Source organism: Rhinolophus ferrumequinum, chromosome 9 (assembly GCF_004115265.2).
Source record: "Rhinolophus ferrumequinum isolate MPI-CBG mRhiFer1 chromosome 9, mRhiFer1_v1.p, whole genome shotgun sequence".
NCBI classification, from domain to species: Eukaryota; Metazoa; Chordata; class Mammalia; order Chiroptera; family Rhinolophidae; genus Rhinolophus; species Rhinolophus ferrumequinum.
In genome coordinates this window covers 16,755,717-16,767,656 of record NC_046292.1, presented here as the reverse complement: position 1 = coordinate 16,767,656, position 11,940 = coordinate 16,755,717, and the positions used below count along the sequence as shown (strand labels likewise).

The following is an 11,940-nucleotide window of genomic DNA, read 5'->3' as shown; positions in this document are numbered from 1 at the left end:
ATCCCCACGTGGGCCACTGTGAGCTGCGCCCTCCACAACTAGATTGAAACAACTACTTGACTTAGATCTGACGGGTCCTGGAAAAACACACTCAAATAAATAAAAGGTTTTTTTTTAAAAAAAGATCCTAAGGAAGTTCTGTGGTAAATAGCATGAGTCAGAAACCTCTATAACACAAGTGATTTTGGGGACATTTATAAGACTCACTTAAAATTTACTCCTCATATCTTGTCTGGAACCAAAATTGGATGGTGAAAAATGAAAACCAGATAAAATAACAATGCTTATCCATTAGAGTGCTGAAATTCGACTTTATATATTGAAGTACACTGTGATAGCTATTGTGTTTTAGTCTGTCCCTCTCTCGTTCTCCTTTCTGGGGTAAAGGACTTGCCCAGCTGGCCATAGGGATGGACATGTGACCCAGTTTGGCCAATCAGAATCCTCCCCTAGGATAGAACTCTAGAAAAAAAGCCCTCCTTCCACTTGAGTTGTTGGCTGTCATGTTCTCTACTATGAGGGAAAGGCCTTTTTGCAGTAAGAGGGAATGAGGCAGACACTTAAAGAGAGGCCGATAAGAAGAGCTGAGAGATGAAGGGAGAGTTCTTATCCTATACCTTTTTCAACTCTTAGTATAGGTGTTTAGAGCTATACACCCTCCTCACGATTGCTGTAGCACCCTTTGTCTCCTCCCACGTTACACCAGGGTTGGTGATCAATAGCATATGGCAGAAGCGATGGTATGTCACTTCCAAGATTAGGTTATAAAAAGGCTCCATCTTGGGTTCTCTTTCTGATCACTCACTCTGGGGAAAGCCCCCTTCCATGTTCTGTGAGGGGACCTATGGGGAGGCCATGTGGTGAGGAACTGCTCTCCAGCCAACAGCCACAGGAGCTCAGAGGCGAGTCTCCAGTCCCTCAGACAACTGCAGCCCACACTGACTACACGATACAACCCTCTGAGAGACGCTGAGCCACCACCTTAAGATACCCCCGATCTCTGACTCTCAGAAACTGAGATAATAAATGTTTTGTTTTCAGTTGCTAAATTTTCAGTGATTTGCTATGCAGCAAACAGATAACTAATATACTCCTGAAAGGAGTTTTGTTAAACCTCCAGTTTAATTTTCTCCAGCATGAACAATTAGTAAACCTCTCTCCAGGAAAACACATTTTAAGTGGCTCCTTTCTTAAATGGATGATTAAGGGAAACTGGGAAGCTGGAACTGAGTAGGAGGGCACTCTGTGCCTTTTCACAGAGGAACTCACTAAACATCTAGAATCAGCAGGTGGCCCTGGTAAATCAATGCCCAAGGGCTGCTTCTCATTTATAAAGGAGACAAATCTCTATTCTAGACTTTCCAACAATTATCAGAAATCTCTAATAGTCTGGGAAATGACTCAAGTTGTTAAGGAAATAAATAATAGAAGACTAGTAAATTTAGCCCTTAAAACACCTTTTCTTCATTGGACTTATCCAGGCAACCTTTGGGAAATCACTTTTGTTCTAATTACTTCCTTTGGGGCCAAGGGGCCTTGTCAAATCTCCCAGGATAGAAGATTGTATAATTTTCTATTAAAGATCTCAATTATTCAAAACACATTGAAGAAAGACAGCATCAAGTGAAGAATTAACTTGACTACTTCTTTGAAGCAAAGGGAAATGGTAAATTTAGAGGCAAAACACATGCAATGTTTATTCATTTGTATCTCAGAGGACAGTGAATGGTAGGTGTATTTTTTCCATGCATATGGGAGTATATTGTGAAAATGAATGGAGACCTCACAAAAATGGAGTCAGGAAGCCAGAAAGGGTAGCACTGACACAGTACCACTCCATGTCAATTCTCCATCAATCATCGTCCCCTTCAGCAGAATCCTCAACAGGAAAGAAGGATCAACAATCGGCCCCAACAGAAAAAGATGTACACTGTATCTACAAGAAATGGACTTCCTCAGCAACTCAGCCAGTGAGAAACTCCCTGAACTCTTTTTTCCAGTGGACTTTTGTTCAAAACAACCCCTCCCAACTTCCTCCTTTGTCTCCTCTGCTTTGTTGGACTTGCCTATGGCTTTGCTATTGCTTGTCTGTCCCGAATGAATCCATTTTTGCTGTTAAAATAACTTTTATTTTTAAGGTCAACACTTAACAAAGAATCTATCAGAGAAAGCATTTATACATACACATCTAGCAACAGAATAGGCAGTACCTGATATTTTTCTGAAATATTTATCCTAAAAGGCACAAATATCTACAATAAAATGAATCACAGCAAGATATTTTACTCTAGAGCAATAATAGAGAAAAATACATGCAATTTTTAACCTTAGTGTAGAATCAAGTAAGGAAAGAGCTAGAGGTATTAATAGTTTCTTAAAATAAAGTCTAATGGTCAATCAGACTTCCCTGTTCACAGCACGTTATCATCATCGATCCATGCAGGATGCTTCTTATGTATGTATATGTGTTTAATGTGTATCTTTTTATTTGTATTAATATATATTCTTGCACAATTACTGTCCTTACATTTTAATTTATGTAATGCAAGTGTTATATACATCTCACTGATTCTTTTGAAACTCAGCTGTTTCTAAGATCCATGCCTATGACTGTGAATATGGCCACTCTGTTAATATAGTATATTTACACACACACACACACATATGTATCTGCCAGATTGTCCTTCCGAGTAACTAAACCAGTCTACATGGCCACCAGTATTATATCAGGTTGCCTATATCCCTATCCTCTTGTTATACTGGCACCGTTCACTTTTTACATTTTTGAGAATCCAATAGGAATAAAGTGACATCTTGTTATTTTAGTTTACACTTACTTGATTACTGGGTTTGAGTGTTGCTTCGTAGGCTCACTTTTCCTTTTCTGTCAATTGTTCATATCCGTTAGTTCATTTTCCTATTAAGCTGTTTTTCCTTCTGATTTGCAAAATATCCTTGTATATTACAGTTATTTTATTCCATATTAGGATTGCAAATATCTTCTTCCTATTGTCTGTCAACATTATCTATGGCATCCTTTGTTGAACCTAAATCATTAATTTCGATACAGTCAAATTATATTTACCTTACAGCTTACGCTTTTAAAGTTTTATGTATTCTTTCCTTGCCTGTAGGTCACAATGGCATTCTCCTACAGTTTGTTCCACTAACATTCTAGTTTTACATTCCATATTTAGGTCTTTAATTCATCTGGAGTCCATCTCTGTATGTGGCATTTGATGAAGAACCAATCTTTATTTACCTACATATGCTAAAAGCCAATTTCCCCAACACCGTCTACTAGACAGTCCGACCATTTCTTCACTTATTTATAATGACTTTATTGTATATTAACTGCTGTTATAGACACAGGTGGTCTCTATTCTTTTTTTGTAGTTCATCTATTTTTATACCCATCTCGTTCAACTTAGTAGGCTGTCTTCATATTAGGTAGGGCATGTCCTCTACCTTTTTTTCTTTTTAAGGTTTGTCTTATTTGTTTCTTTATTCTTCCATAGCAGTTTTAGAATAAGTCTAATGAGTTTATTAGGAAAAAAATACAGCTGGAATTTTGACAGAGATTTGAATTTATAGATTAATACAGAAAAAATTTGACATTCCTAAAATAAGTTATCCGATTCAAGAGCATGTATTTAGATAATTACCCATTTCCTTATTAGAGATGGGGCGGGGGGTGGATTAAATCAACAGGCTCCTGCCTGGAGTCTTCCGGTCTAATGCTATAGGTGATTATATTAAGGTTCCCTTCCTGAAACAGGTCTTTCCATCTAAATAAATCTCTTCTGCAGGATAGCAGGGCACGTCAAAGGTTCTTTCTGCGACTTTTCTTAAAAACCAGTTTAAAAATCAATATCCCCCAAAAAAACTTTTGGTCCCCGTCTAAGCAATGCAATATAGAAACTGTTCAACTTTTCAAGACATTTTGGACCACAAACTGTTCCCAAATAACGTAACATACTTTGAGACACTATTTAAATATCCAACCTACAAATGATCCATATTTACACCTTCTATATCTCAGATCAGGAGACGTTTGGCAAGATTTGAGATCTTTCCTATGTGCTTCAAGAATTTAAATTTTTTCTCCTTCTAGATTAGAACCGTATTTTGGTGTGTTCAGTGAAGGCAGAGTCACTGCTCACTCTTGCTATCTATTTTAACATGTTTCTTGGTGATAATAGGACTCGGACACATTGAATTTAATTTTTAAGTCAGCCTATTTATGAACTAAATTACTTAAACCTTTATTCTTGTATTTTCTATTCTGCACTAAGAATTGTTTTATCTATAGGTTATTTGCAGTGGTTATTTTCTAACCACTATTTTGCTATTTTAGCCAAGGAATCCTTAGCTCAAGTGAAATCTTATTCCAAGACCATTATGTACAACAATTAAGAGTGAAACAGGCAAGCAAAGCCCCAGGAAACCTGGAAGCTCAGCTCCACCCACAGGCAACCCCACAGAACACAGCTTGGAAAAGTGTCTTAAAGTGGAAATGTCCCCAGAGACTCGGATTCAGCTTAATTTTTGTTGTTTTTGTTTTTCCCTAAATTTTATTGGGGAATCTTGGGGAACAGTGTGTTTCTCCAGAGCCTATCAGCTCCAAGTCGTTGTCTTTCAATCTAGTTGTGGAGGGCGCAGCTCAGCTCCAAGTCCAGTCGCAGGGGGCACAGCCCACCATCCCACGCCGGCACTGAGCCAGCAACCTTGTTGTTGAGAGCTCATGCTCTAACCAACTGAGCCATCCAGCCGCCTCTCTGATTTAGTTTTATTAAAACAAACACACAACAATTTTAAGAACCTCTGAATCCTAATATTAGGTTGGTGCAAAACAATTGCAGTTTAAAAGGTCGAAAATAATTGCAAAAACCGTGATTACTTTTGTCCCAACCTAATACATTTTCTCCTGAAAAATTAAAGATTTCAGTGGGACAGACTAGTGGAGTGTGGTAGAAAGAACTTGGGACAAAGGCGAGAAACTGAGATTCTATTCAGATGTGTGAATTTAGCAATGCCTCCCTGGTCATCTACTTGTAAAGGTGTGCCTGGGGGGCTAGGGGAGTGTTTTGAACTGTCCTGGTGAGCTCTCACAGGGGTTGGAGGTTGGAGGGTGAGCTCTGGGTTAGAGGGGACTTTAGATCCTCACCACCCCAACCCCCTTCGGGAGGAGCAGCTCTCCCCCAACTCCCCCCTTTTTTGTAATCAGTTTACTTTGCGTTTTATATATAAGATTTCAGTTAAACAAAGAGCAGAGGTCTATAACTTAAAAATCGGTATTAAAAAACCACTGCCCCAGATAACCTCTAGTCATTTCTAGTTTCAATATTTTGATTTGGAGTTTGTTTTTGTTTTTTCAACCAACACAGAAAATAAGCCTTGAACAGCAATAAATTATTTTTAACTGAGGAACAAACCAGGGTTGACAACTTTTCTTGGTGAAGAACACACACCATAGTGGTTATTTCCAGGGTCGGCTGTGAGTCACCACCTTTAACTCGGGCACAACACAGCATTAATGTTCAACTGGGACCTTGTTACAGGAACAAACATCGTATTTCACTTTTCTGTCTTTTTTGTGTTATTACCTAACTGTAAGTGATACTTATGGAAAATACTACACACAGAGAATTCAAGTTGATGAACTGATTAAAAAAACAACACTTTATTTTAATTAGCTTTTTAAAAACAAAATTTGTTACAATTAATCACGAAGACTCCAAAAAAAATTACATTCTGCTTTTGTCACCTTGATAGGATAAGGAATGTTTAAATGTCCTCAAAATACAGGATAGCCAAAGTTGGCAAGTAACAAACTACTACAAACTATGGATTGTCACTTCAAGCTCACTAACATATGGAATACATATATGCAAATTACTGACCACTTTTTTGAAGTACAATGAATATTCACTATAGTTTATAGTACTAGAAAGGTAACATGCCCTAAAATATAACACAAGATCACAAACATGTTCGGACAAAATAATAAATTCAATTCCGGGGTTCACTTAAGATAGACCGAGGGAGAAACTTCCACTTGGAGAATTTGCACACAACAGCAGAAATGTGTATCAATACTCACTGGGGCTCCCGCCTGGGGCTGAGAAGCAGTTGGAAGAGTATGGCACAATAGGATTAGCCACCTTTATCTCGCCTCAGTCCCCAATTTGAGTTAGGAGATTGAGGACTAAACAGAAAACAATATGGAAAAACACATCATCTGCATAGATATAAATCTTCCGTTATGACAAGAATGCACATTCAGTCAAAGCTATGTGTTTACAGGACATGATTTTGTTTCAAAAGGAAATGGAGGTTTACAATAGACCCTTGTTTAAATGGGCAGAGATACTTCAACTCAGTCCAAGGTTATTCTTAACCTTGGCCGGAAACTTCTATTTTGAACATGACCGTTTTCATACATCTTTTCAGTCAGTTGACCTAGCAGTTGTTGCAATTTTCGGTTGCTTTGTTGCTTGTATATTTGGTAATAACAACACGCTCCAAATTATTAACATTTCCCCCCATTCATGGTTAGAGAAAACAACAGCATGCCATGGAAGATGATCTGGCTGACCCACACTCCCAAGGGAGTTCAGAAAACAACTGAGCATTTATCAAATTGTTGCACAAGGGTCATAAACCTTACTCTTTAAACATTTAACTGTCTAAAAGGTGGGTTTCTATAACAAGGACTTAGCTCCCCAGCTAGGAGGCAACTATTTCCCCAAGTCTTTGGTTCCTTTCTATTGGCACGTTTCCTTTCATACAGGAAGATGTCCACGCAAATGTGCAAAAAGGAGCCCAGTGAGCGGGAAAAGGAAGACTGACCAAGTTCACCTGTGTGATTGATAGGTTTGCAGTGCAGAACTCTGGAGAAAAGGGGGATATCCAGCAGACAGTGAACCTGATGCACCAAAGAATTTCATACATTTTTCCACTGCTTAATTACGTGAGATCTTCCCTTTTCAAATAAAGCCATGGTCTATAAAAGTGTCTGTATAAAAATATGAAGCACAGTCTTCAATCTTTAATAGGACAGTGTGTCATTCCACTGCAAACTATTTCCAAATCATATTACATCTCATTCTGCTTCAATACAGTCCCATCTCAAGTAAGACTATCTATATTTTAATCTCATTACTATTAAAATCTAGGAAAGCCCACATAAAATCTCAACATAACTGCTGGCTACCAAGATCCCACTATTTAAGTAGATTCCAATCTCAATGGTTCAATGACGACAAAAACAAAATAGAGAACATCAAGTTAATTAAAATTACTAAGTCACTGACTTCATCACCTAAGATTTTTCTTATTCATTATATCCAAATAGGAGAAAAATTCTCCCCCTCTAACTTTTTTGCTTGTTTATTTTCTCATGACAGGGATTTATTGCCTCTGAGAGTCTCTAAGAGGCTAACGCAAGAAAAGTGGAAAAAGCACTAACCTGGGAGTTGGAAATGCCAACAGTTCTTAGGCTGCCTTTCTGTGGGCTTTGATGCAAGTCACATCACCTCAGTTTTCGAATCTGTGTGACACTAGGATTAGATAGTTTTCCAAAGTCACCTTCAGCTCTGTAATTGAGATTCTGAGAAATCAAAACTTTTCACTTTATAGCACGTTTTTTAAACGATGAAATTAATGTGAAAGGGAAACAAAAATGACTGCTTTCTAAAACAATGAAAGTGTTGTGCCTGATTTCTATCTTCCAGTATCTCTTTGATTCAAACATCTCATAAATCACAACGTTCTATGTAAACTTTTAGGTTGAACTTGAAAGTTCCTAGTAGCTTTTATTTGGCTTTTAATTATTGATAGGTTTCAGTATATAACATTTTGGAGAAGCAGAATGTGAACAGACTAGTTTGCTTTCCACCTGATTTTCAGCTCTTCAAGGCAAGGGAACTGTTCTTATCATTTCTGCCTCTTTAGCACCTTAATCTAGAAGATGCTCACACTAGTACACTTTTTAAATAGATTTATTTCTGGTTTCATCAGGTGGGTATGTTGAAAGAACCTAGGACATAGGTTCTGCCAACTATCCTTATTAAGTGTGGTAATTTTCTCATCCTTCACAAATGTTTTCTCCCAACACAAAGCCTCATTTTCTTTCCTCCCAGTTGTCTAAATAATTTGATTCCCAAGAAGAGGTTATGATTTCTGAAGAAAACATGGCTACTATACTATCAGAGTTAAATCTAAGTAATAACTCAATATCAAAGAAGAAAAAATGTAGATAACCTTATTAAAAGAAACTGGAAAAAAAAGATATCTTAGAATCATTTCTTACAAAACGGTTACATGAACTGGATATAAAAGACAAAAAAGGATTGAGACCACAAAACTTGTTGAGATGCTAATTTCACAAGATTAAAAAGTTAATGGGCATTTAGTGGTTTTTCTTTTAGAGTTAATCTTATGGAAATATTATACTAGAAAGGATGAAAATATTAATGTTCCCCATTCAGAAAAGTTTAATACATGTTAATTAATTATATGTTAAATAATATATATGTTTAATTTTGGTTTAAGTTTTTCTTCAATTTATTCAATGCTCTTAAAAAAAAGAACAAGAAAAATTCAGGTGATTTGCACTGCTTGACTTTTAAAAAAAGTTTCATATGTTATGGATAGAATACTCTTTAATTGGAAGGTAGAGAGGAAAGCCAAGCCAAATAATAAAACATCATGGATTTTGATCACTTAGAGAATTACAATGAATAAGTATTATCTAAATAAAAAGAAATTCAAAAATCCCCAACTGTTGAAAATAAATAGATTTTTTGGCTTACAGAGTCCAATCTGCAATGATAAGTTAGTACAACCACATAAGATAGAAACTGGCAAAATGCTGAATTTAGTGGCTATCCGTTAATCGCCAAATGATGATCTGAATTTAGTAAACTGCTTATGGAATCACAAATTTTAACTGAATTTACATTGAGGCTTAAGCAGTCAGTGGTAGATATATATAGTCAAGGAGAATTTATCACCTCAGGGTACTTCAAGGCAAGGAAAATACATAAAACTCCTCTCCCCACAATATATTTTAAGTCCTCAGAAATAAATTCTACCAGAATAAGAACATCTAAACCACAAAATCATGTTACCAAAAATGTACAGAAACCAAGGCCTGAATTTCTGCATTTCTCTCTTTGTGGTGGCAGCCACACTGGTGTGTTAGTCCGAACTCCTATGTGCGACCCTTCACATACATCCCAGGGCGCTCCGGACACTTCCCATACGAAGAAAACAGCAGTGCGAGCAGACAATCAGCAGACCCGCTTGACCAAAAGCAAGCGTTCTTAGTTATGAGACTTTTCTATAAAAAAGGCCTTCAAAGCCTGAATAGACCCCAAAGGGTTAAAAAAATGCTTGCTTCTGCTTTAGGAGGTTCAACTATACACTCTGAAACCTAAGTGAGAAACAATTCCGTTTTAGGTAAAAATGCCTACTGTAAGCCAGGATAAAAAAGCTCACCAAAAATCAAAGTCTCATTAAAGGATCTCCCCCATCTTTCCCTAATTCATAGAAATGGAGTATGTGTGACTTTTCTTTCAAAGCAAGCCAAAAAATGTTTAAATGCACAATTTTTAAATAGTCTTTAGAAAATCTTAGCATTACCTCTTCTAACACAAGCATGGAAGGCATAGAAAAACCCAACGGGTGGCTGAAGACAGCTTGGTATGCATGCGATAGGCTAGAAATGGTCACAAGTGGCAAGTTACGGTAGCCACCTGTCAATCAGTCACGCTCACTGGTACTATGTCCCCCTTCCCAAGTCGCAGTTCTTTCTCTGGGAAGGGACGCCGCCTTATGACAGTGGTGTGGGCATCTCTCTCCTCTGACTTCCAAGTAACAAAACAACACGCATGTAGATTTGTGCCATTTGATTCTGACAGTCAAGGTGAGTTTGGCATTTCTTCCCCAAAGCTAAAGAAAAAAAATACTTGCGAAAAACGATTTTCTATGCATTAGTTTCTATTTCAGGTTTCTTTTCGTGCAAAAAATTTCATGTATACTGAATAACAATTCACCTTTCATCAAGAGATTAGAAGCTATTGTTACTAATACAAAAATACCCACACATGACTATTAAAATTGTAAGACTACTTTTAAATTTATAAAAATGGTACTGCATGTGGTGACTCTAGTTTTAATTTTTGGGTACCCCATGTTATACGGAATCAGGGAAATGAACATTCTGGAGGGAGCCATTTTCCTAATTTGCTACTGTTTAAAAATGCTCAAGAGATGCCACGCGTTGGGGATAATCCTTGAATTTAAAGTGCTGTTCCGAATATCAGTTAAAATTTTGAACATGTACCATCAGCCTCTACCCTGCCCTGTCCACGGTGCAGGCCTGGGGCACACCTGTGCCTCATTCACTCCTCACCTCACCTCACCTCCACTCTTAGCAGTCACACACCAGTGGGGGGGCATGGATCGCCACGACTGCTGCCCACCTGGCAGCTGCCTCACACCACAGCCAGGGGCCTCACAGCACACAGTCGAAGGTCTGGGGCTCCCCGACGGCTGTGGTGGGAGGCTCAGGGCGCTTTGTCTGCGTAATTTTCTGTTTGGGGTTTTTTGTGTCTTCTTCCTCTTCAGTTTCACTTTCGCAGACATGAACCACCACACTTGGTGTCGACTCAGTTCCTGCATGAAGTTCGTATTTCTCTCCTGTGGAGATACATAGCAAAAAGAATGTTTTTTTTTTTTTTTTGGTTTGGTTTGGTTTTTGTCTCTGGAAACTTCTTGTTCTATTCATGTTTTAATCGCTGATTATTGGTTTTTAAATCTTTAAATCCTATGTCAGAGTACTTTACCTTGTACTTTACCAGAGTACTTTACCATAGCATCAGGGCTATGATCCTTTAAGGTTTTTAGGAAGTTTTCCCATTTCAAGAAATGAGCCGGTGAGGAGCACTGAGATCTTGGGAATAAAAATGTAAATACTGTTTACTGTTCTGCACACAGTACAGGTGAATCTGCTTAACTTCAGAATGGTTTTCCCTTGGGAGACACGTGTAATGTTCCAGGCAGCACTGGCAATCTCTGTATTATAGAAACTCAGACATCCAAAGATGTCTAAAACAATCTCTAATGTCTAAAACACCACCAAGCCACTTCCCCTCAAAATGACTCTTGTATCCCCTATGACATAACATTGTGTTAGGTGGACAACTAGTCTGAACCAGCAATGAATGGCATTGATTTCTTTTATTATTTTAAAGGGATGACAGAGTAAGAGAAATCAAAGAAGGAAAAGTAGCAATAAAAAATAAATGTAAGAATTTGGAAGAGATGACATGGTATCACCACCAATTCCTTGAAATAGAGAAGCTGTCTGCCTGGTACTTTGATGGGGCGTGAGGAGACGGCAACTCGTAACACTACAGCCTGTTATGCACTAATAGAATTTGTAGCAGTAAAAACTGCAGTTACATTTACTAAGTATTATGCATGTATCATTTAATCCTATAACCACACTGAAAGGTAGCTATTATGATCCCTTTTTCTTCCATGAGAAAACAAGAGGCTCAGAAGATTGACACTAACTTGCTCAAGATCACGAAGTTAGCAAATGCTAGAATTTGAACCCAGATCTGTAGGACTTCATCCTTCACTCTGATCATGTTGCCAAAGTGGCTAGAACACAAATTGCTGAATAGTCTTCAATAAAAAAGTTCCTTGGGGAAAAAACAGGAAAGATAGATGTTTGTTACCTGGTCCCAATTTGGAAACAGCACAGAGTAAATCGTAATTTATAAGAGGCATTGCGTCTTCACCCTGCTTCCACCCCACCGGAGGAGATGACGGAGGGGAGATGAGGAACTGTTTGACCGGCTGGGGCGGCAGCAGATAGGATTTGTCCCGTGTTTCACTAGACACCTGTACCTGCAGGGAAGGAGA

The 11,940-nt window shown here is 38.0% G+C and overlaps 1 protein-coding gene across 4 annotated transcripts in view; it reads right to left on the bottom strand.

Moving 5' to 3' along the window:
• Positions 1-5,802: 5,802 nt before the first annotated feature.
• RCAN3 (RCAN family member 3) overlaps positions 5,803-11,940 on the bottom strand; it is a 30,956-nt gene continuing 24,818 nt past the window's right edge. For all 4 annotated transcript variants that reach the window (XM_033113882.1, XM_033113883.1, XM_033113885.1 and 1 more), the window contains exons 4-5: positions 11,754-11,925; positions 5,803-10,707 (exon numbers count right to left, since the gene is read on the bottom strand). In XM_033113882.1, the coding sequence (XP_032969773.1) occupies positions 10,523-10,707; positions 11,754-11,925 (357 nt within the window). In that variant the 3' untranslated portion in view covers positions 5,803-10,522. The remainder of the gene's footprint in view (positions 10,708-11,753; positions 11,926-11,940) is intronic.